Consider the following 26,421-nt stretch of genomic DNA (forward strand, 5'->3'; position numbering starts at 1 on the left):
TAAGTTCAAAAGATAAACGTGAAATATTCTTTGTGTTCATCCATCCTTCTTGTTCCTGCTTATCCAGGGTCAGTTCTCAGGGGCAGCAGCCTGAGGCCTGGTGCAGACATAAGAATTTTCAAAATGGGAAAACTGTGTTTATCGCTTACAGACCCCACACGTGAAGATTTAAACAAATCAAGCATTGAACCGTGGTGGTTGTTTCGTGTGTGGTGTGCGAGTCGCAACACCACATAAATAAATAAACTTTCTGTTCTACCACCCACCGAGAATCCGGTCCTCAAGGCAGGGGCGGAGCCAGAGGGGAGGCGGGGGTAGCGCTGGACCACCCTGAAATATGATTGGACCCCCCAGATCATTGACATATCGCGGCACTCTTCTTTTCCTTTCGGCTTGTCCCGTTAGGGGTCGCCACAGCGTGTCATCCTTTTTCCATGAGAGCCTATCTCCTGCATCCTCCTCTCGAACACCAACTGCCATCATGTCTTCCCTCACGACATCCATCAACCTTCTCTTTGGTCTTCCTCTAGCTCTCTTGCCTGGCAGCTCCATCCTCATCATCCTTCTACCAATATACTCACTCTCTCTCCTCTGGACGTGTCCAAACCATTGCCGAAAGGAGCTGTTTGCATTTTGAAATCAGTGACGCCTTTTGACTGCTAAGTCCCTCCTGTACAGTAATTGGCGCTATGTACCACAAAGAGTTGTAGTCCACATTTATTAGGTGAAGAAGAAGAATCGCCGCAGAAGAAGATAATCTACGACGTCATTCTAAAGTAAGGTTTACGACTGTGGTGTCCTACCTAATGAGTCACTGCTTAGAAACAATTTTGTGTTCAGATAGCAGATCGTTTTGCTAGCAGCCACGGGTATCAAGCTAAAGTTAGCATGGAGTGACATCTCATGGCGGTAAAAACGAAAACTTATCACTCAGCGCTTGCAGTGTTTCAATAAGCAGCAAATAGGTATAGCCTACCTGTAATTCAAGTGAATTCTGCCTTTTTATTTCAGTATTTTGTCTGTTTTATTTTATTATTTGATTCAAGAAGTCTGCATTTTTCAACTACAAAAAAAAGAAGTCTGCTTGTTCATGTTTCATATAGATAAACTTCATGTTTTCAGCATAAAGGCTTTTGTATGACTGGGCTATTTTTTGTGTGAAATAAATTTGAGTTGCTAAAGAATGTCAAAAATGTAGGTTGTGACTTAATGACTAAGTTAAATTTTGGGTCCTGAGGCAAAACCAGTTGGGAACCACTGAGAAGCTGAACGTTTGAATATTAAACAGTGGTCTATTTCCCCTGACGTTTTTTAGGCTTTAAGTGGGGATTTGTTAACATTGTTCAATTATAAGTGATGCTAAGAGTAACAAAACTGGCCTATTTTTTCCCCATAGGGTCTGTTGAGAAATGGAAAGACAGGGGGACAAGACATATAACTTCTTTTTAAAGAGAAGCAAGTCAGGTAACTGAGTAAATATCTTGTGTGTGCGTGAGTAACTGTGAGTGGGTTACTCTGGTTATTGAAAAATTGTTGCAGTTGTTGAAGTTGTCTTTTTGTGTACACTGTGTTGTAAACATTAATAAACCTTAATTTATGCGCACAAACCTAATCTTCTGTGTGCTTAGTATGTACGTTGGAACATTTAGAGACTCAAGGCTTCTTTATACTCGCGCAGACAGCGACCGCGCTGACGTCACTGCGGCTATCCGGCGCGTAGTTTGCCTTTATACTCGAGCGCAACCCACACGTGCAGTTTTGACAATGTACTGCAGTTCACCTCCAGGTCGAGAGTGTCGCTTACTGCTGGTATTGGCTAGGACACCACAGGGTGGAGTTTCCTCTGCATTTTTGGGCCATCTCTTAGCCGTTTTTACTTTCCTTTCAGTAGCAAGGAACAAAGCAACAACAATGGCGACCGTGAAACAGCGTCTGCTAGAACAAATGGACCTAGATGACCAGGTGATACGTTTAACTATGCTGCAAAATTGATCGAGAAGGCGGCGGCGTAGGTGGTATGTAGAACCGAGGGGCACGCTGAGTAGGTCATCACAGCATGTGACTATAACGGACCAATCACAAGAGATGCTCCCCGCGGCGTTCGACTCGCAGCAATTATTTTCAAGCTACGCAGAGGGGCCACGCGCGGCAATTCGTCGGTCACGTGATGCAATGCTGGCATTGTCGGCCGCTTGACCGCGGGAGTATAAAGAGGCCTTCAGATTGCAATTCATTGGTTGAGTAACAATAGTCTGCGACCCCCTGAAATAGTCTTGGCCACCCCAAGGATAAAAGTCTAGCTCCGTCCCTGCCACCAGGGCACAAATCTCACATGATAAAATGTGATCCGAAGAAGAAGGAGGAGGAGGAGAGACTTTTTATTTACAGCCACTTCCTTGTCCTTGTTGAGGACGCTTCTTGATTGGCTACATTCCGTTTCATGTCACAATTAACAGAGTCATGTGTAAATCGGTGTAAGTTGCCTTTCCCCACACACAGGGCCACCCCTGGCCAAATACGGACCCTAAGGGAAGTTTTATTTGGATCGACTATTGTTAGGCTTGGGGAGTAACGGGATTACATAATCACATTACAGAAAAGGGTACCTGTATTCTATTACAGTTACAGAAAAAAACGTAATAAGATTAAAGGTACATTTATTTTCAAAATGGAGTTATTTTGCAGGATTACAATTTTAAAACAGGGAGTGGACAGTCGTGTCGGCGAGGGGAGGGGTTAAACTACCGCTAACCGGAATGGAACAGTGGTGAATCTTCCCAGGAGTGGCCAGCCTACAAAGATGACCTCAAGAGAACAGCAATGGGTTCACTTGGGTTCTGCCGCAGGATAACGATCCAAAACACACCAGCAAGTCAACTTCTGAACGGTTTAAAAAAACAAAATGAATGTTTTGGAGCGGCCTCGTCAAAGTCCGGACTTGAATCCGATTGAAATGCAGTGGCGTGATCTTAAAAAGGCGGTTCATGTTCGAATACCCTCCATTTTTGCTGAATGAAAACAATTCCGCAAGGAAGAGTGGGCCTAAACATCTCCACAGAGATGTGAAAGACTCATTGCCAGTTATAGAAAAGGCTTGATTTCAGTTGTTGCTGCTGAGGATGGCCCAACCAGGTTTAGGGGGCCATTATGTTTTAGCACACGGCCAGGAAACTGAATAGTTTTTTTTTTGTTTTTTTTGCTTAATAAATGAAATCACCATTTTAAAAAAGGCTGTTTAAGTTCACTTGGGTTATATGTGTCTGATATTTACATTTCTTTGATGATCATAAACATTAAACGTGGGGAAACTATGCAAAAATATAAGAATTTGAGAAGGGGGCCAATGCTTTCACGGCACATACATACATAGATACGTACATAGATGCATACATACAGACCCTTTCCAAAAAAATTTGAATATCATGAAAACATTTATTTATTTCCATAACTGCGTCAATTTTTTAAAATTGTCTCAGTTGGGTTCAATATGGGGAAGACTGCAGACTTGACAACTGGCCAGAAGACCATCATTGATACCCTCCATAGGATGGGTAAGCCACAAAAGTTCATAGCTAAGGAGGCTGGCTGTTCACAGAGTGCTGTGTCCAAGCATATCAATGGAAGGACAAAATGTGGCAGGAGAAGATGCACCGGCAAAAGAGATGACCGTGGCTTCAGCGGATTATCAAACAGAGAAGATTCAAGAATCTAGCAGAGATCCAGAAAGAGTGAAATGAGGCGGGAGTCACAGCTTCAAAAACCATCACATTCAGACGCATCCGGGAGATGGGCTACAACTGTCTGGATCCCCGGGTCAAGCCACTACTGAGCCTGAGCCGACGTAGGAAGAGTCTCAACTGGGCCAAGGAGAAGAAAGACTGGACTGTCGGCCAGTGGTCCAAGGTCCTCTTTTCCGATGAAAGGAAAGTCTGCCTTTCATTCGGGAATCAGGAATCAGCAGGACCTGGAAAAACTGAAGTGTTTTCAGCTGGAATGTGCAGCTTTAACTGTGATTATTCCATTTTGTGGCTCAGCTCGTTGGCATATGTCCAGCAATGTCATCAGCCATCACAATAGATGCAACACAGCTAATTTGTGTCTTTCCTGTTGTGCCTGGATGCTATTCCCAGAGCTGACCCTGATTCATACCTTCCTAATTGGCACTCCGTATGAACTACCACCCTCAAAACCGCGCTAAGGCACTGCTGAAACACAAGGATTCCACAGTGATCGCACTGAGGGAAAAGATGAATGGCTTCCTCTGTTGTGATTCTTCGGCATTACTCAGATTGATTAGTTCATCCACACTGGAAATCCCCGTGCAGGTTTCCACCCCTGAGCAATTACAGGCAAAAGATGACAACAATAATACAAGTTAGAATGAGTCTGTCAAAAAAATTCAATCAATACTATCCTAATGCAATCAATGTGTTGATTCCGTAGTGTCCGAGATTGTCGTTATTTTCCTCGGACTGTGCAAAGGACCAATTTCCAAAAACAGGATTGAACTAAAAACAATGCGTGTACAGCTAAAACTAGCTATAATCTAAATGTTTAGTTTGTTTTTCAATTGTATAAGTATCTACACAAGTGAACAAAGGCTTAAACATGAATGGATTTCACAGCACTGCATTGTCATACACAGATTTGTGCAACATGTAGAGCCAAGCAAGATCCGATGCCATACACGTGTCAAAATATATTTCATTCTTATGTAAATGTGAAAGTCAAGCATAATAATGTTCCTAAATGACGTAGGTTCCCTCTCACTCATTACACCCGGCCGGGACTGGGGATCTATAGAACATTTGTGAATATAAAGTAACAAAACAAATACATCTCCCTGATGACGGTATGAAATGTGGAGCTAATCGCTGCTTTCCCAAGTAGGGTTTGCTATTGCTTTAGCATGTGCTATAAATGCAACTTTATTTGGTGAACACTTTCATGGATGAAACAAAAAAGCTGTGCTGACTCCCAAAACATCAGGCGAGCTGATCAGTCCGCCATCAGACGCTGTTGAGCAATCAAGCAAAAGTGGTGAATTTTAATAGCGTCCATGTAATAATTGTCTGCCGGACACATTAGGCAATGTGAATGCAAAAGCAGCAAAAACATCAGAGGGTAATGTTGGAAATGGCCAGGAAGAAGAAATACTAGCTCTGTAGTTATTTTCTTCCAACATTCTTTTTGCTCTCCTCTGAAGTCACACCGTGGAAGTGTTTTGCTCATACAGTTTTTGTTTTTGGCTCAACGCAGCTGTTTGTGAGGCCTGCTGCAGAAACCATTTACGAGCCTTTCGTATCATTTCATATTCAGTGAATGATTGACTTTGCAGCATTTCTTAGTAGTTGAGTGCACATAAACAATAGAGTATTGGACTAGCGTTATGAAATTTACCATGTTTGACAATAAACATGAACTGATCACCAAATGATGTTGCTATTTCATACTTGATTTTTTTTCCCCCCACATTAAAATGATCCACTGTTGGCATTGTGAAGCATTAGTAGAGGCGCAACTCATCTTGTTTGGTGATGCCTCTTCATGGGCAAAAACAAATAAATAAATCAAATGACAAAATCAATATCACAAAGTGAACAGTGGCTGGTAAAGAGTCTCGGGTCTCTGGTGGCGGGCGGTGCAATTTTCAATTCCAGGGGAGAGTTTTATCGAGAGTGGAATTGAATTTTCACACGGTCTCGTCCGTCTTTTGCCTCCGAAGGAAGGAAAGCGCTGTCAGTCGGAATATTTCAAAGCTGCAGTGTTCGGATCATTTCAGTATACTCGATAGGCTGCTATCCAAAGGCAACATTGCTAGGTTCAGTGGCAAAGACAGAAGGCCTGGATTGCGAAGAAAATATTTCCTGTGTTAACGTATCGTTTGTATAGATTGATATATAAAATGCCGTGATTAAGACACATTCGCAGAGGTATGATCAACAGCAACAAAATCACTGGATTTCTGTGGACGTCGTATTCTCTAGCGGCCATTCTGAAAATGCGGCGCCCGGGCCCCTTTGGGTGCATCAGCACAGTTCAGTTGTATTTCTCTTTGATGTTGAAAATTTCCCCTCAAGTCACAATTGTTTGTGCAATATTTATTTAGCTCCAATTTCTTTTGGATTTGATACATTCGAATGGAATGATGACTTGAATAGTTAGATTTTCTTCTGAACTTCTGCCAATTTGGCGTCCTTCTCCGAAAGCGCCTCTCCTTTCGCGGCGGGCGGCGACGGTTGCCCCCGTCCGCTGTCTGCTGTGGCAGAATGTGCAGATGCTCCGGGGCCGTCCGGGGTCTCCGCCGCCCCTCCCCTCCTTGTACACGGCGCTGAGGCACGGCGCGCCGTCCTCTCTCTCCTCGTCCACCCCCAGCACGTTCGTCAGGTGCCAAATATAGCTGGACGCCAGGCGCAGCGTTTCGATCTTGGACAGTTTCCGGTCCACCGGTTCCGTGGGAATGAGTGTCCGCAATGCGCCGAAAGCCGTGTTGACGTTCTGTGTCCGGTGCCTCTCCCGAGCGTTCGCCGCGTTTCGCCGGGGGCCGCCGTAGCCCCGGTCGGCGCTGCCTTCGCTCTCGCCGCGGTGCCCATTGTCCTCGTCCGACGCGAGGGTCGGCTCAACGGAGAGGGAGAAGGAGAAGGAATGCGCGGACATCGGCCTCAGCGTGGCGATTAGAGCGAGACCGCTCTCTTGCTCTCCAGTCTGACAGCTGCACGCAAAGGAGGCAAATGCCCCTTTCTGCGAGACGTATTGCGGGAGTGTCTTCCATGGCGGGGGTGGGCCCTCTTGCAGGGGCGGGGTCGACCCCTTCCGGAAAGGAAGGAATAGCCCTACATTCGGGCGCGTGCACACATAGCCCACCGGGTGGTACTCAAGCACCTGCCCTTTTGCCCTGGCCTGGATTGGAAAAAAAAGGCCGTCTTAGATAAGATACGGCTTCCAGTTCTCGGTCATGTCACTGCCCTATTTTCTTTGTCATGATGACCGTTTTAGCGGCGTTCCTGCTTCAGTCGATGCTTCGCAAATGTTTCGGACCCTTCTGTGCAATAGAGATCTTTGCAGAGCACGGGTTATGTTGGGAGATGTGACGACAAAAATGGCAGAAAAGGCCTACTAGAAAATGTGAAAATGTATTTGGGGTACATCAGAGATACTTTAAATGGTGGCATGTGTGTGCAACCTAATATGACTTTGAACGTGCGCGGTTAATTCCGAAGCCAGCCATATCCCCAGTTCTAACATGGTGTGCTCACTGGTGAGACCACATTATCTTGTTGTTTATTTTCACCTCCTCTCAAAAAGATTTGTTTTTCTGATTGGGTTGTAAAGGTCATAGGTCACATTAAAGTGGAAAAGTTTGAAAATGATTTAGTTTGGTCTAATTTCTTTTACATTACCAAAAGCTGGCATTTGAGCAGGGGTGTGTAGACTTTTTATAGCCACTGTTGCTTCACTTCACCTCCTTTTTTAGTAATTGTACTATTGACTTGAGAGTTTCAACAGCAATAAATAAGTTAAATACATATGACAGTTTTTTTTTTTTCTTACTCGTATGAATAATTTTGGCAATGGGTGCCCTTTTTCGGGTTTGAGCACCCGCCCCCGAAAACGTCTGCGGACGCGCCCGCGTATGTCTCCGTCCTGAGCCGGCGCCGCGGTCGTCCCGGTCCCCACGAGGGCCCCGCCTGAACATGCAGCCGCCCGGCGTCCAGTGATCGATCCGGATGAAAGCCGCCGACAACGCGGAATGAGAGAAAGGACCAAATGAGACACATTGGAACTGTTCCTTCTGTACGTGCGTTAAAAAGTGCGTATGGCGGAAACACGGTTGAGCCCAGGATTGGCTCGTGTCCTCAGAGGGTCACTGTGATGGGTTAAGTGCTGAGGGTAAATAAACTGTCAGCCAGATGCGGAGGCTGATGAAGCCTGAACGTTCTTGGTGCAAACTAAGCAAATGGCTTCCAGACTGACTCGTGCTACGCAGGCAGAGTGGGACTGAGTGGCGGCGAGCGACGTCCCATCAAAGCGCCCGTTTTTACAAGCACCACATCTCAACACATCGAAGCGGGCCACCTGCGTCCGGCCGCACTAACAGCCGTGACCGGTGCAGAACCTGGCCGCGCTCATAGAGCGGGACACCGTGGTGCGTTACCGCATTCGGCCTGCCGGCAGCACGACCCCACTGCGCTTTCTTTCCCTGGGCGCCTCTGCCAAGTCCCACTTTGGAATCATATGTACTACGGCCTCGAAATCAAGCTAACTATTCAATTGTGCGTTGTGAACACTTGTAATGTTTAAATACTCCAATTTCCTGTACCGCTTTCTCGTCACGCGGGTCGCGGGCGCGCCGGAGCTTCAGCTTTTTCTGCTTCAGTTGCGGTGCTGCCATGGACATCTGCGCAGCTCCTTGGGCTCAGCTGTCGGACGCCGAACACTGATCCATGATCAACAGAAACTATGCGCGCTGAGTTAAAATGGCGTCGGCCATAAAAGACAGGCTAGAAATCGTGAAATATTTTTGATTTTTACTGTATATGATCCATTTCTCAAAGAGTAAAGCAAAATTTGGCCACTCTGTACAGTAGCCAGAGCATGATTTTTTTATTGGACCCTTGCTCCTATCCGACCACTCCATTCACTCCCGTACGTCCTTTCCAGTTGTATTTTACAGATCCTGACCCGCTGAGCTGTCATGGCAGGCGGGGCATTTTGTCAGTAAAAGTTCAACAAACGGCGTCAGCGCCTCAGTCATCCACATCTCGATTCAAAGGTAGCGCACAGATGCTCCTCGGTGTACAAAGGTGGCGACAGTCGGCATTTCGGGTTGCAAACGCCACGCGATGGACTGGTCTGCGCAGCGGAATTTGGAATAATTTGGATACATTATCACGCTGCAAAACAAGGCGCGCTCAGTGACCGCCATACATACTGTTTTGCATGTCATTGTTGTCTATTCGTGGCATAGAAGGGTTTCATTGTGCGATGTTTGCAAAGACGAAATATGCTGTGCACCTTTGTAAACCGAGGGCCCCCTCTTTACCCCGTGGGGCTGCTAGCTTGAGAAAGCAGCTGCTTCTTGATCCCGGACTGATGTGCAAGGTTGTCATCTTCTCCTACGGGACCCCTAAACTGACAGAACATCGCGTCATCCGGGAAGTTGACTCACTGACGACAATTCGTTTCGCGAACGCCACTCTGCGGCCTTTAATGTCCACGGGGCCTGCTTTTGGTGCTTCTCCAGCACTTCCTCTAAAGCCACCTGGGACGTCTGAGGGAAGGCTTTTGCTGATAACGGCTTCATCCAAATCTACGAGTTGGTAGTAAATCTCTGTCTGACATATTGTAAAAGACTTGCGTTGAGGTCTGATGAAGGAGGCTATAAAAAGGCTCCGCCGCCGCCGCGTGTTGTGGAGACGCCAGTCATGTGCTCCTTGTTCATTGGTAAGCAGTTAATTAATTTTACTGGAGTATTTGAATTATTGGCAGTAATACTTGTCTCTCAGAAAAGAAGTCCAAAAGTGATGTATATCACACTTTTAATGCCAGATTGTCTTTAGCGTTATGGACCCAATTAAACTGAATAATTTGCAACATTTTCTGAAGATGCTAATTCCATTTTTTGAAATGGGATTTTCCTCTTATTGATTAATATGAGCAAAAGTATTCCCAACTTTTAGTATGTGTTCTGTGCATGTGTGTATCGCATGGCTTGTAAGTTTTCAGTGTTGACCATTGTGTCTAAAATAGCTGGATCCAGGCCGAGGTCTATTGAGACGCATACTTGTTATTTCCCACGAGGCTGAAGGGGCCGAAGGTCACCGAGAGTTTAGTATGGAGCTTGGTCTGGAGCGGCACGCCCGGTTCTCATGACTCCTGACCCGGCGAGCTCCCTGTGGTCGGGCCGCAGCAATTTCCAGACATGAATGAAAGGACGCGGGTGCGTCTGATATGACCCGCAGTGCTGTTGAACACCGTTGAGTTTTTCTGCAACAATTCTGACTCGACCACAAAGGAGGCCAGGGTTGAGTTTGCGAGGTGCTCCCTCTGTTGGCGAGAAGGGGTAACCATCCATCCACTTCCTGCACCGCTTCTGCTCCCTCACTCGGGTATGCTGGCGCCTCTCCCGGCTAACTGCGGGCGAGAGGCACGGTACACCCTGAACAGGTCGCCAGTCAAGTCACATTCACACCTACGGGCAATTTAGAGTTGTCAATGAACCTACCGCGCATGTTTTTTGGGGTGTGGAAGGAAACCGGAGTAAAGCCACGCGGGCACGGGGAGAACATGCAAACTCCGCAGAGGCGAGGCCTCAGAACAGGCAGATGTGCCGCCTAAGAAGGGGTAACCAAATATAGAAATATATATATTGTCGGTAGCCAACCCAGAGATGTTAGGGGAGGGGTGTTATCAGTTCCGAAGCGGAATAAGAGAGAAAAAGGCACCGTCACACAATGATGCATTTCTTCTAGTCACGCTTTTTGCACTCCATTCTTCTTTTCCACAATAATAATAATGGCTGTTATAACTGGGGACGCCGATTGTGTTTGTAATGATCTGAATTCTTTGTGCTTCTCAGGTTCAGCGTCTACAACTCATAACTCCAAGTTCACCGCATAGTTGAGTTGCCGATCACCTTAAACGAGTGACACGAGCGCACGAGTTTGTGTGGGAAAAGGGCGAGCCGGAAGGTAAACGGCTTTCAATTCTTTTCAAACTGACCGAGTTCAGCTGTATTCTAGTTTTCTGGGAGGGGCCAACATTGACTCCATATGTGTGATATGATTTGAAAATCAGAAAAATAACCAAATTTTTTTTTATACGTTTGCTCCTTTCACCTAATATGGCAACTTGTCCATATGTAACCGCGCCACGTGGAATGTCAAAACGCGTCCGGTGTGAATGCAGCGTGACACGTGACTTAAAGACTTTTCGGATGCAAGCGGGGATAACCGAACTAAATTAGAAAATAATGTGAGGACGTCATGTGAACTGAATGCGCTGGAAGGAACCATTACAGTTGCAAGTAGATATATATATATATATATATATATATATATATATATATATCATATACATATACTATGTTTGAGTTTGTCACAGCTTTAACAACTTTTAAAAAATCTGTTTTTTTTCTTGTATTTGTGCATTTGAAGCCGTTTACTGTGTATTGTTTGCATAATTTGACAAACACCAATAAACGAGAGGGATATTACATGATTTCATTTCATCGTCTTTATTGTTTTCACCAAGCTGATGAGCGAGAATAAATATAATACGGCAGAATATCTTTTCTCCAGTTCATTCGGTCCCACAATAAATAAGAATAAATACCAAGAAATAGTTGAATAAATGAATCCATCCGTCCAATTTGTATGCTGCTCATCCTCGCTAGGGTTGCAGCAGCCAATCGCAGGGAAAGAGCACATTCGCTACGGTATACCAGGGGCGTCGCTACTTTCAGTGGATTCGGGTGTCCCAGCCCTGAAAATGATTTTGTCAATAGGGTGGGAGGGGGGGGTCGAGGCTTTAGCCCCTCTAAAATCAGCCTAGCGACTCCAGTACAGCAAAAATAAAAAAGAAATCATTCACACCTAAGGGCAATTTAGTCCTCACCTAATTTAAGAAGCATATTTTTGGAATGTGGGAGGATGCCGGAGTACCCGGAGAAACCCCACACAAGCGCAGGAAGGCTGGAGCCTGGAATGCAGACCCCCCCCCCCCTCCTCCCCGCCTCACAAGGGTCGGTGCCGCACCAAATTAATGCATACAAAAAAAATAAACCATTATTCAATTTAAAAATGTTGATGAAAAAAAAAAAAATGAATGTAAATGGAATGAATGAATTGAAATCAAATTTATGGAAAAAAAAAATTGTGAATCATTTTTATATGATTTGATCAATCATGGTGAAGACGTGGCCCACCAAATTTCCTATTGAAAATCATTTCATTTTACTGATATGAGTATTTGAATTATTGGCAGTTGTTATCCATCAAAAGGTAATTGGTTCGAAAGAAAAAAAGTAGCATTTTTCCATCTTTGAATGCCCAAATGTCTCCAGCATTTGGTGTCCGACATGAAGTTGAATGATTTGCACGGTTTTCTGAAGATGCTCCTTACATTTGGGGATTATTACTTCATATGCCTTTCCCACGAAAACATCCTCTGTTCGGTGGTTCTTTTCCAAACGGTCAGTGTTTGTCACTCGTGCTGTCTTTAGCGTTTAACGCCACTGGAGAGACAGGATGAGGCAGCCATTTTGTATTCGCACAATAGCGGACAGCAAAACAAATGGTGCCATTTCGGAGATATGAACGAATATGTGAAAGTGTCAGAACTGTTGCATGTGTTCACCAAAGTATAAAGACGAGAGTGCAACGGGTTTCGTGAGTAGTTGGGATCATCGGAGAGTTTGAATTGTGTAATCGCACAATTTGGATGTCTTTACCGTGATGCACTCATGTCCCCTTCATTCGGTGAGCCACCAGCATTTCAATAAGGATCCCCTTTGCTATGAATGCCTAAAGTTTAAAATCATCCAGAGACATCGACCCATGTAAAACCAAAGAAATTGCTAAATTAGAATTTTTTTTTTTTCCACAAGTGTCTTTGCCATTATGGATTCAATTAGAATTCAAATAACCCTTGGCACAGAATTCCTGAAGAGTTGGAATCATCATTCAAATGTTGCCGCATGAATCAAGAGGCGGGATTACGTATGCGTGCGTGCGTGCGTGCGTGCGATGAGCCAGCAGTATTCCTCTTGGCAGGAACGGTTCCCTTGTCAGTCAGTCAGTCCGAGCCGCAGCCGTCCTCTGCTCGGCGCCCTCTGAAGCACGCCGACTCGTAGTGCTTGTTCAAATAAGACTTGAGCGCGAAGCTTTTGCGGCAGCGTTTACACGCGTAGCGCTTGAAAGCGGAGTGCGTCTGCATGTGGGCGCGGAGGTTTGAGCGGTCGGCGAAGGCTTTACCGCAGTGGGCGCAGGCGAATGGTTTCTCGCCAGTGTGGGACCTCATGTGGCCCTGCAGGAGCCAGGGCCGGCTGAAAGCTTTACCGCACAGCGTGCATCCGTGCTTCAAGTCGTGGGTCAGCATGTGCATGGACAGCGCGGGCATGGACACGTACAGCTTGCGGCAGGTGGGACACTTCCTGGCCTGCCGGCTGTCCGGGCTACGGTGAGTCTGCTTGTGTCTGCTCAGATTAGAGGAGGTCGCGTAACATTTGCCACACTCACCGCATACGTGGCCACCTTTGCTTTTACGTTTTGAACCGCGCTCCGCTGACCTTCGACTCTCGCCGCCGTCCGACGGACACTTCCGGCCGGAGCGTCCGTCGGAAACGAGGAACGCGTCGACGGCGCTCGCTACCGGTTCTGACTCGACCGGGCTATCCGGATCGTCCGTGTCACGGTCGGAGAATTCGTCCCCGGTGCTGCCACCGACGCATCGTTGGGAGTACGACGCCCCAGAGGCCGCCTTGGACATCTCGGTGTTTTGCAACATTACGTAATCCCGAATGTAGCCTGGGAAAAGAAGGACACATTTCACGTAAGGAGGAAATGAAATCCCCAACTCTTTGACTCAAAACATTCACCAAAATGAAAACTGTAGCGCTACATTTGATGACGGTGATGACAGTGACCAATAGGAAAGGCCCGCTGAACCTTTTCAAATCAATACATTTTACTGATATCTGTTATCCATAAAAAGGTCCTAATTGTTTCTCAGGAAAAAAAGATTTTTCAAGTTTTGAATGCCAAAATGTCTTCACCATTAGGCGTCCGAAATGAAATGTCACGATTTGCAACATGTTTTCTGACGATGCTCATAACACATTTTTGCATATATCGGATTATTCTCCAATTGCTTGATCTGCCCTTTTTTCCGTGAAAACGAACACAAATGCGTCTTCGTGTCTTCAGAGTTACATTTTGTGCTTCGTTTACAAACCCGCTCAAACTTTCTTTCTGGTTAGCGCCACTGGGGAAGAGCCCCATTATGTTGTGGCAATCCACCGGAGGAATTTGTGAGGTCAAGTGCCAGGATGAGGCAGCCATTTTCCATTCACGCAGCAGCAGTCAACAAAATGGTGTCATGAACGAACATGTATGATTGTATGATTTGGTGAGAGTGTCACAACTATTGCATGTCTGTGCTGTTATTACAAATTATATTATAAATTATACAATATGAAAATGGCCAATGTGAGAAGTGTCACCTGGAGCACTGTTGTACAAGGACTGTTCACTCGCTGTGGACAGGCTTGAATGAAACTACTGTCTCGCGCGAAACGGAGTCCTTCGTCATCTAATTACAAAAATGAATACAGGAAGCGTTTTGTAAGAGGCCGATTCAGCAGGCTTTGAGTATGAAATATTCATGAGTCCTTAGTGCATAGTCGTCCGGATCAATACAGCTTGTGATTTCAACAATACCTTAAAAAAAAAAAAAAAAAGCCTTTCAGAAAGGACTATGTAGGAATGTAAGTCCAACATAATGTGCTGACTTTGGCAAAACATCCCGAGTGCAAGCATTTGGCTCCCAATCGCTCCACCTGTCGCCGCCTCACAGCTGGGGCGGCATCGCTGGCGTGAAAGCGCAGCGCCTCAGTTTTAGCTGGGAACCCCCCCCCCCGCTAAATCATTTTAATCACATCATTGTGCCGAGCTGTCCCATTTTTGAAGGGGTTCGTGAGTATGCTAATGGGTCAAACCGAGTGACAGGTGGTGAGCTGCGTTTTGGCCCAGGGGGAAAAGGAGGGTCTTTATCTCCGAGCGTGTGATTCGGGGTGGGGGGATCTTGACAGCGGTCTGTGGTTTTATTGAGCCCCACCGCCACAGACACAAAAACAAAGGCAAGAAGACAGCTGGCACCCCGAATCTGGGGGGAAAAGATGATTCCGTTCAAATGGGCTCGGTGGAAAATCCGGTCGTGCATTTCTTGAGATGCTCCTCGCCGCCAAATACAAAGCAGCGCATGCTGCTAATATCACAACTCACAGCGATTACAATCTACTGCTTGCCAATGTACTGCTCATGTGGCACTTTATCAGATTACCTGCAGCACTCTCTCTTTTCCAGTCGATACCCATCCTGCTCAATCACCTCTGACCGCTCCACACGGGGATTGTGTTGCCGCAATCCCACTCCCTGTGGCTACCTAACATCCTGCATGATCAGACGGAGAGATGAGCGAAGTGGGGGTGGGGGCGAGAAGAGGTGAGATTCGAGGGCACCTGCAGCATTTAAGCGCGACTCGGTCCCATGCGGCGGTCTGTTTTCGTTTCATGTCTCTTTGTGATTTGCATTTGGAGCCGACAAAAGCTTGAATCCCACATACTGTACACACATCAGCATTATTATTGGAGTCCCAAATTCAGCTAAAACCAAAGACCGATCTTTCATCGACTTTGAGCATTAATCTGACGGAGCCGGTGAAAAAACAACCTCTTCGAGCATCCCGAAATGAACAAATGCTACTAGACGACACGGCAAAAACGCAAAAATGTATCTTATTTCTAGTGAAACCATCTTACCTGAAGATAGTTTTGACTTTTTTCCCAAATTTTCAGCAAGACAAAAATATTAGTTTTAAGATACAAGAGGTTTTTTTTTGATAGTCAATTTATACTCGTTCCGTTGGCAGATTTTTAGGGACAAAATGAATAAATTCACAGAAATAAGATGCGTTCGCTTGGTAATATTTCGCGTTTTTGCAGTCCAGAAGTATTCGGGAAGAAGTGCAAATCAACTCACCGTTTTCACTCAGATGTACAGCCAAGTTGGTGGCTGACTCTGTGATGGCACGTGTCACAGAGCAGGAATCATCCCAGTCATGCTGACTGTGGTGATAGTAGTTGGAAGGCAGGGAATCATGAACCTTGGGCTGCTTCACCAAAAACGAGCGGGGCATTTTGTTCCCGAACTAAGAAAAAAAAAAAAACGACAACTTCAGCCTCAGCAACTTCACATGGACAAATGTGAAAAGACAAACAAACGGCAAACAAAGTACAGAAAAGCTTTGACGTGTCCGCATGAGCTCAGCTTTATAGGAAGGGAAGAGAAGAGGGGAAACAAATGTGTGAAAAACACCAGGAACAGAAAAAGTATCGACAGGCTGGAGATGAAGATGGAAAGCGGTGAGGAGGAGGCAGAGGCACAGAAAGAGAGAGAAAGAGCTAAGGGGCGGAGGAAGCGGGGGGATAGACGGCTCAACGAGCTGAGCTCAGCACGACTGCAGCCTTTTATGTGCGGGGCACGAGCCCCGAAGATCAGGTGGCGCTTCGGCGGAGGGAGCTGCTTAGCATTAATCCATCGAACGCCCCGAGGGACACGCATCACATTAACGCCGGCCGTCTGTGCGTTCTCCCAACCAAAGCGGAAAGCATCACCGCCGCAACTCCTACCGCGTGCTCCTCCCCCTTTCACCCGTCCGAGTGGGGACAATAGATGTGCGGGGGCACGCGGGCGACACGACACAAAACATCTTGTCGACCATTGTCTCTCAATGAAGTAGCGAAAACGGTTTACAGTATACCACACCGAACACACGCCACCTTCGTCTTTGATCATGACCACACTTACAGTATCTGAAACTGGAAATCACACGAAATCTTTACTTCTATTTATTTTTTGCAGTGATAGACAGGTTGATTGAGGTCTCTAAGTTGCCCTTAGGTGTGAATGCGTGCGTGAATGGTTGTTTATTTCTATGTGCCCTGCGATTGGCTGGCGACCTTTCACCCAACAATCTCAAAAACTTGCTTGAATGGTGTTCGAAAATGAGGAATTAAAACAAAAGCAGGACCTTTCGCCTTAATGTACAAACAAAAACATGCAACACTGTATGACAGGACCGATGGTGAAAGGACATTGATAACTTTGCATTCCTCGCAGCTCTAGTTGACTGCATTAACAAAATAATTTATCTCTGTCCCTCTGCTGGTCACTTTGAATATTACGGTTGATTTACTGTATATTACAGTACACCAACATCGCAGCATACCCTGCGATGTGAATAAAGTGCATTGTGATGACGATATATACACACACAGACACACACAAACACAGAGAGGCTGAAATAAGTACAACCCCAATTCCAAGGAAGTTGGGACGTTGTGTTAAACAAATAAAAACAGAATGCAATGATTTGCAAATCATGTTCGACCTATATTTAATTGAATACACTACAAAGACAAGATATTTGATGTCCAAACTGATAAACTATTGTTTTTAGCAAGTAATCATTCACTTAGAATTTTATGGTTGCAACATGTTCCCAAAAAGCTGGGACAGGTGGCAAAAAAGACTTGAGAAAGTTGAGGAATGCTCATCAAACACCTGTTTGGAACATCCCACAGGAGAACAGGCTGATTGGGTAGAAAAGGAGCTTCCCTGAATTGCTCAGTCATTCATAAGCAAAGATAGGGCGAGGTTCACCTCTTTGTGAACAAGTGCGTGAGAAAATAGTCCAACAGTTTAAGGACAATGTTCCTCAACGTACAATTGCAAGGAATTTCAGGATTTCATCATCTACGGTCCATAATATCATCAAAAGGTTCCGAGAATCTGGAGAAATCACTGCATGTAAGCGGCAAGGCCGAAAACCAACATTGAACGCCCGTGACCTTCGATCCCTCAGGCGGCACTGCATCAAAAACCGACATCGTGTAAAGGATATCACCACATGGGCTCAGGAACACTTTAGAAAACCAATGTCAGTAAATGCAGTTCGGCGCTACATCCGTAAGTGCAACTTGAAACTCTACTATGCAAAGCAAAAGCCATTTATCAACAACACCCAGAAACGCCGCCGGCTTCTCTGGGCCTGAGCTCATCTAAGATAGACTGATGCAAAGTGGAAAAGTGTTCTGTGGTCCGACGAGTCCACATTTCAAATTGTTTTTGGAAATTGTGGACGTCGTGTAATCCGGGCCAAAGAGGAAAAGAACCATCCGGACTGTTATGGACGCAAAGTTCAAAAGCCAGCATCTGTGATGGTATGGGGCTGTGTTAGTGCCAATGGCATGGGTAACTTACACATCTGTGAAGGCACCATTAATGCTGAAAGGTACATACAGGTTTTGGAGAAACATGCTGCCATCCAAGCAACGTTTTTTTCATGGACGCCCCTGCTTATTTCCGCTCCACTATGTCTGGAACAAAAAAATTAAAATGAGTCACTGGATATGACTTTCAACAGCCTCCTTTATCAGCATAAAATAGGCTGGTTAAAGGGTCAGGATAGAGTAGTTTTTTTTTTTTTTTTAAGGAGGAAAAATGTTTTTCAAAGCTACCTGGCTCTGTGTAAAAACATATTTGTTAACTCATGAATTAAGTCGGGCTAATCACATTTTTTTGGAAAGCTGAGTTAATTTTCACTGACTACATCCAATTCATACAGGTCACAATGGAACCCAGGACAACATCTAAAGAACTGCAGGCCTCCCGATTGACTAACGAGAAAAAAGTTGGCTGAAATGTAACATTTCAGAAAAAGAACATCAACATTAGACAATCTAACGCTTGTTAGAAAGCCACATCTGTTTGTTTATATTTAAGCTGAATATTCATCTTGCAGACAATGCAAGTATGTCATGCACACTGTAATCGCAAGATGACAATGTTAGCATCATGCCGGTCAGTAGAGACCACTAATGTTCCTCGCTCTCATCGACGAACAGCTTCACACGATAGGCTGTGCAACGAGGGAATAAAACCTCCTGTATGCCAAATGTCAACGTGAAGGGAGCGCTTCTTGGATAATTTAAGAAGAAAAGAATATCCATCCATCCATTTTCTGAGCCGCTTCTCCTCACTAGGGTCGCGGGCGTGCTGGAGCCTATCCCAGCTGTCATCGGGCAGGAGGCGGGGTACACCCTGAACTGCTTGCCACCCAATCGCAGGGCACATACAAACAAACAACCATCCGCACTCACATTCACACCTACGGGCAATTTAGTGTCTCCAATCAACCTACCCTGCATGTTTTTGGGATGTGGGAGGAAAGCGGAGTGCCCGGAGAAAACCCATGCAGGCACGGGGACAACATGCAAACTCCACACAGGCGGGGCCGGGGATTGAACCCCGGTCCTCAGAACTGTGAGGCAGACGCTGTAACCAGTCGTCCACCGTGCCGCCGGCTAAAAGACTCCTATGATGAAAAATATAACCGGATTGAGGTTATAACATGTAAACATTCACAGGACAGGGAGGACAAAGGAGATAAACCTCGAGGCTCCATATTCTCCAAGATAGCTCATCACAGCAACCGAGTCATCAATGAGACAAGATTGAAGGTGTGGCTTCAAGCTGATCTGGCCAGCTTTAAAAAACACACACCAGGTTAGAATTGTCTCCTGTCCTGATGTGGAGCATGCCTTGCTCAAAGACCTCGCAGAAGACCTACCATTAAGAATTGTTAACTTGTATAAAACTGGAAAATGGGTATTTTCCCTCACAACCCTAAAACAGGATTAGCGTGACTGAAATTTGTTTTGCATTTGTAAATAATGTATTTACTTTAGTAAAGAAACCAACCGTCTTACAGATGTCTGCCATCGCTTTATTGCTATTTAGATAAGGAACGCCATGAAAACTAGAAAAACCAAAATATTAAAGCAATCCCATGAATCAATTTGTAACTCATTTGCTTTACACAAAGCTCAATAAAAGAAGGAAACGATGCACGTTAAAAAGCGGCAGTAGAGAAATGACAGATGATAGAAGTAATCCACAAGATTTTTTTTTAAATCAGGTGTGATGACAGCCAAATATGCAGATTTCAGAGACTTTTATTTTGAAATACAATATCGTGGAGTCGTTGGTGGTCTCATGTCCCACAGATCAGGACTGGTCTTGCGATACCGATGGGATTCTTTTTTATATTTTGGGGATAAAAGATATACTTGCATTCATGTATGCAGATATCAAATAAAGTTTATTATTTAATGCATCTCAAGATTCGAATGAACCTTGCTGGTTGCATTCCCGGTTGCGTTATAACAGAGAGCTTTTTTAATATCATTATTTTAAATCCGAAGCATTGACGTCCCTGTCGGCCTATTGGCGGTAGGCTTTTATTTGGAAGGTGGCTTTCGCCGCTAGTTGGCGACTTATTACCGTAATACCTAGTATGAACAAAAATTAGGGCGGCTGGCTTGACTTCTTGTTTACGAGCGGAGGCTGGCTTGACCCCAGTTCCAAACTGACATCGCAATGAGACGTTGAGGGTCGGAGAGCTTTGTAATGGCACCTCGTACTCGCAGGTTTGTTGGAAATGCATTGACAGCACAGCAAAATGAACAAAAATAGCGGTGACGTGTTACATGACAAAAGCAGTAGCGCCAGTTTGTCTCGTCAGACAAGCGTCACAAAAAGTTGACTGCTCATTACTAGCTAACATTAGTTAAACAGCAGACTCGCTAATAAACAGGTTGAGTCAAAACAACATATACCTGTTTGAATTTGTTTACACTGAACAGGTACAGTATATTTGCCATGTTGCAAGAAGTTAGCGATTGGCTGGCGACCAGTTCAGGGTTCAGCTGTGAGAGTAACATTAACAAGACATTTGTAGGGTTGGGGGGCGGGGGCACCCGCTGAGGACATGCGATAACGAACCAAGAGAAGACGGAAAAGGGAAGGATGGGATGTGAGAAAATGAGCAAGGCAGTGCTACTGACGAGTGGGGCGGTGGGATTCTTTTTTTTTAGTGTCTAAACACCTGGAATAACCCCTTTATAACCTGCCACAGTGTCCTCCAATGTGGAATGACCTTTCACTCCTACGCTGATGACAACCAACCACTCAACTCCCCCCACCCCCACCCTACCCCCCTCCTTTGGGTTCAAATTCAACACATAATCAACTGATAGTGCCAGTGAGGGTGACATTGTCTCTCCAAGTATCATTGGCTGGCCTTGAGAGCACTTATCCTAAATGGCTCTTCACCAAATAGCCCCTCAGTGTAGGCCAGTTCAATTGCACTGTCAAAAGGAGAATTACCTGCCAGGCGGGCCCAAATGGGAACTCTTAACTGATAAAGGACAGCAGGAATCATTTAGGATAATGTCTCCATGTTAATTTAACAAGGATGACAATTCAAGGTTAAATTGCTGTTTCTACATGAACAAGAAATGAAGCTGATGCTGTAGATTTGTCTTGAATTGGAGAGAGAGCAGGAGAGAGAGAAAAGGAGAGTGTGTGTGTGTGTGTGCCTGCTGGACAAGGTGCATTTGTGCTAGTTGTTGGGGGGGCTCTCATCCTCACACCCTCTTTGTCTCCAGGCCATCTGCTGGGATTTTGTAATTGCTGCGTGCGTGGGTGGGTGCGATTAGTGGGTTGTAGCAGGGGACATTCCAAAACCTAAAAACATTTCCCACTATGGACCCACGCAGGGCCTGGTGAGTCAACCCACAGGAGGCAGCAGACACCATGTCACATTCAGTCACACTGGGAGAGAATTTGCAGCCTTGGCGACCACCCGTGCTAGGGTCAACTCTTGGGATTTGGGGCCCTGGGACTAAATGATCACTTTTTGGCCTCACCACTTCAATGCCACAAATGGAGAATCCGATTATCTAGGGCCCTTGTCATCACTCTTCTCCCGCTTACTGCACCCCTGCCCTGCCCTCAAATTTCTCCCAAAGTCACTCTAGTTCATTGGTATTTTTTTTGTTACGCAGTGGAGCCATTGAAATCTATTCATGCCAAAACTATAAATAAGAACAGAGCAAATGGTAAATTGACACCACCTCTCAGCGGCAGTATTTGTATTTGCACCTTTGGCATTGGAAACCTTGAATAATCTTTGAGGTTTTAGTTGAGTTGACCCAGTAACATCGTGACGGCTACATCCGATGCACGACTCTCAGATCACCGAATTCATATAAAAAGATCAAGAGGAGCTTCAGCGGGAAGAAGTAAGTAGTTAAGTCAGCACAGAGCTCAAAGGAGCAAGCGGCATGCATGGAGCTGGTCAGACTGGGTTAGCAGGATGTCGCTCCTCTGAGATCTACAGTTAAACTGGTGCTACCTGAACATCTGTGAAGGAACACACCTACCACACGTGTTTACGTTTTGACATCTAACTATTCATTCAATAGCAGTGTGGGAAAGGGTTGGATGTCTCTCATTGTCACTCTAAAAGACAGAATCACATACCCTGCACATTATAATAGTTAGTGTATTATTTGAACAGTGACTGGACCAATACAATAAGATGTGGCCACTGACGTAATTGTGGACTCGGTACTGTACACGGGACACATGAACAACACAACATGAAAAGGAGGCAGATGACATTCAACTCTGTAAAGTCTTTGTCAATATTCTCATGCAAGTATTTTGTGCAAGGATTTTAACCAGCTGGACGACTGGTTCGAGCGTCTGCCTCACAGTTCTGAGGTCCGGGGTTCAATTCCCGGCCCCGCCTGTGTGGAGTTTGCATGTTCTCCCCGTGCCTGCGTGGGTTTTCTCCGGGCACTCCGGTTTCCTCCCACACCCCAAAAACATGCGTGGTAGGTTGATTAAAGACTCTAAATTGCCACGTAGGTGTGAATGTGAGTGCGGATGGTTGTTTGTTTGTATGTGCCCTGCGATTGGCTGGCAACCAGTTGAGGGTGTACCCCGCCTCCTGCTCGACGACAGCTGGGATAGGCTCCGGCACTCAGCGGCTCAGAGAATGGATGGATTTCAAAGTATATGTTTTCTTTGTGTTTTTTTCTCTTTGTTTTTAAATGCCTTTTAATCATGTAAAGCACATTGAAATACCTCATGTATGAAATGCGCTGTAGAAATACATTTGCTTTGCTTTGCTGTGTGTGAGGAGAAACGCGGTATTGTATACAGCGGTGCGTCTAACCCTGATGACAATCCGAAAGTCGAGCTCACTGTCGATAAAAGCATACGCGCTCCTTTGAATGCAGCAGAGCTTTGACCACGAATGGTCGGTCATTTGTTTTGCCATATTCCAGAGGTAGACAAAAGCCATAAGAAACACAAACACAAACAAGGTTTAGGACAAGGCAGGAAAAAGAAGAAGCTAGAATTCAAATCTATCCAGGAAAGAGGAAGCTATGTGGTGATGTCAGAGATGAATTGTTAAAATGATCGCAAAAGTGATTCCTAGGGATTTAGGATGCGCGTTTCCCATTCCATTATTTAGTTAGGAATGGGATGAGGAAATATCCATGACTCAATTATCCACTATATATGATTGATCTCACTGCACAAAATGGTTCAATGTTTACTCTCCCATATAAATAAAGAGTTGTTTTAATCATAATTTTGCCCACACTAAACCCATTTGCGGACCAACCTTGGACAGAAGCATCCGTGACCAAAAACATGATACAGTACATTCCATTCAGTGTCATTTTAAATGCATATCACTTTGCGTAACATCTGTTTGTTGTCTTAAGAATACAACATGATGTTGCTTGACTGTGGAAGTTTTTGTGAAGGCAGACACACTACGTACGTTCTGTATTCAAGCCATTTATTTTTTTTTGTACACATTTTAGTCTGATATTATGTCACCTGGAAAATGCATATGAAGTTTAAATTGTTTTGTCTTTTTTGTTGTGACTGAAGTCACTGAGGTTGAAGGGGTTCACTCACCTGACGTCTGTGCAGGCAGCATGAGTTTGCGTGCGGATGCTTGTCAAGTCTCTTTATGTGGCCTGTGATTGGCCGGCCACCAGTCCGGCGTGCGGTCTGCCTTTCGCATGACGTTGGCTTGTGTGGGCTCGCCAGTTCCTAGTAATGCCGAACAGGATAAGTATAATTAGGAATGCGAGTAAGTATAATTTGACATATTAATCAAGAAATATTCAGATGCTTTGTCAGATCTATGATTCTTAAAGAGTAGTATCCAAAAGAGTCCACGAATTAGATACAAATACAATTTACAACCTGCGATTTGGTGGCGACCAGTTCAGGGTGCACCCAGCCTCCAGCGTGCCCGCGACCCTAATGAGGATACGTGGTACGGAAAAGGGATGGATGGATAAAATTTACATTTATGACATGATACAGTCAAACATACACGATTAGAATGAAGCTTGTTATGCATACAACCAGTTGAAATGTTTTTTTTTTTTTTTTTTTTTTTTTAAATCCAGTACAGTACATTTGTATTCATTTTCAAATACAGTTGAGTTGTACTCAACTTTTAGGTACAGTACTACCCATCCATCCATTTATAAGGACATTTCATCCTATTGTTAGTCCCTCGACACACCTACGGACAATTTAGAGTCTCCAATTATCCTACCTTGCAAACTCCACACAGACGAGGTCGGGGATTGAAAACAGTTTTTGATACAACGCAGCAGTTTAAAGGAAGAAATTATCAAAGGAATGAAAAACAAGAGATTCATATTTTCAACAGTCTGTAAAAAGTGGCTACAAAACATTTCTTAATGACATAATTTTATATATATTTTATAATATTTTCCATTTATTTTAATGTTGGCTAATTTCATGTTTTTTTTTGTCCTGTTTGGCTGTTAGGTGGAGCAGAATGGAAGATCAGCATCCCTTTTATGCCTGAACGAGAGGAGGAAGCGGGCCCGAGGAGCGACAGAGGGGCCCCACCGCCCCCACCAGCAGCCAGAGCAGGTGACCCAGGTGGGCACCAGCTGCCACCGCTCCAGCACCCATGGAACATGGGTGGGTCACCATCAGACCACCAACACTCCTCTGATATTTAACCTGATGGATTGTATTTTTTAACAAAAATAAGCAAATTCAATGCATTTATCTGCTGTTAGGAGTTCTGGAGCTAATTTGGGGGAGGGGGGGGGGCTTGTCAACCACAGCAAACAGAGTGCGAGTATTGTTGAAGTTCTTACTGATGATTACAGAAAAGTGTTGCTGTCGAGCCCTGACTAACTCTTGGTTAAAATTACAAAGACTTTGTCTGTAGAGGTCGTAGTCAATTTGGAGTTTAGTTTTTCTCCAGTTATGTTTTGCTTTCCTACACTTTGATTTAGAGGTCTTTACCATCATTGTGCTCCTCCACGGTGTTCTAGGTCGCCTCAAGATTGTCTTAGTTTTAATAGGAGCGACAGCATTCATGACATTTGAGATTTTCCAGGTGAAATTATCCAAAATTTCATCAACTGTCTCAGCATTCACAGTTTGAGGCACAGCAATGGTCTCCATAAACTTAGTGGCGATGCTCTCATTTATGTACCTTTTCTTAATAGACAAAGAGGTTGTCTGAACTTTTGGGAGAATCTGTAATTCAAAGAATACACACAAATGGTCAGAAATAGCCATATCCTTCATGTCAACTCATAGAATTTCAACATCCTGAGAGATGACCAGGTCCAAGATGTGACCTGGAGTGTGGGTTGGACTCTTAATATGTTGAGAGAGGTCAAATGTGTCTTGTATAGCAGAGAGTTCTTTCGATTTATTTTCCATGTTATTGTGCTACATGAATGTTTAAGTCTCCCATTATGACAAAATAGTCAGTACAAATAACTGACAGTAGTTCTGAAAAATCCTCCATAAATTTTCCGTTGCATCTTGGAGGCCTATAAATTATTAAAACAATAACCTTTAGGTCACCTTTAACTAAAAAGACTGAAATATGCGAAAGAGCTCAAATAAACCAGTATCATTTCTTTACCCTGAAATAATGAGTTAAAAATAACAGCAACACCACCACCTTTTTCCCTCTTCGACAGTTGTTCATAAAATGAAAACTTGCTGGAGTTGCCTCATTTAAAATGGTATTACAGCTACTTTCTGTTAACCACGTTTCATTTAGTAGCAAAAAGTCAGTCATTGGTTGTAATGATGCTATTAATAAACATTGATTACCCAGTGACCTGATCTTGGAAAGATGCAGAGATAATTGGAGACAATGGTTTGATCGATTCCCATTTTATCCTCACTAAGTTTGTAGTTCTACTTTTTTTGTGCCATATTTCTTTGACCAACTTTCTGTCCCTTGTAATTACAGGGATGAAAAATGGGGTCTGACTTATTCTGGATAAGACCCCGCCGATATCAGTCAGATTTTTTATGGCGGTTTCTGGTGAGGGGGGATGGGAGGAAGATCTTGGCTTGGTGTGTGTTGGATTCCAATATTGACAACAGCCCTCATCCTGTCCATCACACCTAACAGTTTTTCTTTTTTTTTTAATAAATCAGCAAACATTTTAACAATTCCGTCTTTTTTTCCTGTAAATATGGGGTGCTGTGTGTACATTGAAGAAAAGAAATGAACTTAAATGATTTTAGCAAATGGTTGCAATACAACAGAGTGAAAAATTTAAGGGTGTCCGAATACTTTCCGTACCCACTGTATATAATTTTCTGGAACGAGCAGATTGTTACATATTCAGAACTGATTGGGAGAAGCGACCATTGTTTTCATGCATATAGTGCTCATTTATTTTTG

At 44.6% G+C, this 26,421-nt stretch overlaps 2 protein-coding genes and 1 long non-coding RNA gene across 4 annotated transcripts; 1 reads left to right on the plus strand and 2 right to left on the minus strand.

Moving 5' to 3' along the window:
* The first annotated feature begins 451 nt into the window (after window positions 1-451).
* LOC133483774 (uncharacterized) lies at window positions 452-26,327 on the plus strand. 2 transcript variants are annotated; one of them, XR_009790199.1, is made up of 5 exons: window positions 452-1,464; window positions 10,580-10,691; window positions 15,084-15,221; window positions 24,519-24,677; window positions 25,981-26,327. It is a non-coding gene; the product is annotated as an uncharacterized LOC133483774 (long non-coding RNA). The 2 variants fall into 2 exon arrangements; XR_009790200.1 differs by lacking the exon at window positions 15,084-15,221.
* Window positions 2,521-7,072, minus strand: LOC133483773 (transcription factor 15-like). Its single transcript, XM_061785471.1, has one exon. It carries the CDS (start codon window positions 6,655-6,657, stop codon window positions 6,106-6,108), a length of 552 nt encoding a protein of 183 aa, XP_061641455.1. The 5' UTR covers window positions 6,658-7,072; the 3' UTR covers window positions 2,521-6,105.
* On the minus strand, window positions 11,241-25,253 carry LOC133483770 (transcriptional repressor scratch 2-like). The gene is made up of 4 exons (XM_061785462.1): window positions 25,011-25,253; window positions 23,625-23,762; window positions 15,759-15,927; window positions 11,241-13,526 (listed from the first exon to the last, which is right to left on the minus strand). Exons 1-4 carry the CDS (start codon window positions 25,170-25,172, stop codon window positions 12,796-12,798), a joined length of 1,200 nt encoding a protein of 399 aa, XP_061641446.1. The 5' UTR covers window positions 25,173-25,253; the 3' UTR covers window positions 11,241-12,795.
* Window positions 26,328-26,421: the final 94 nt, after the last annotated feature.

Source organism: Phyllopteryx taeniolatus, chromosome 9, assembly GCF_024500385.1.
Source record: "Phyllopteryx taeniolatus isolate TA_2022b chromosome 9, UOR_Ptae_1.2, whole genome shotgun sequence".
NCBI lineage: Eukaryota > Metazoa > Chordata > Actinopteri > Syngnathiformes > Syngnathidae > Phyllopteryx > Phyllopteryx taeniolatus.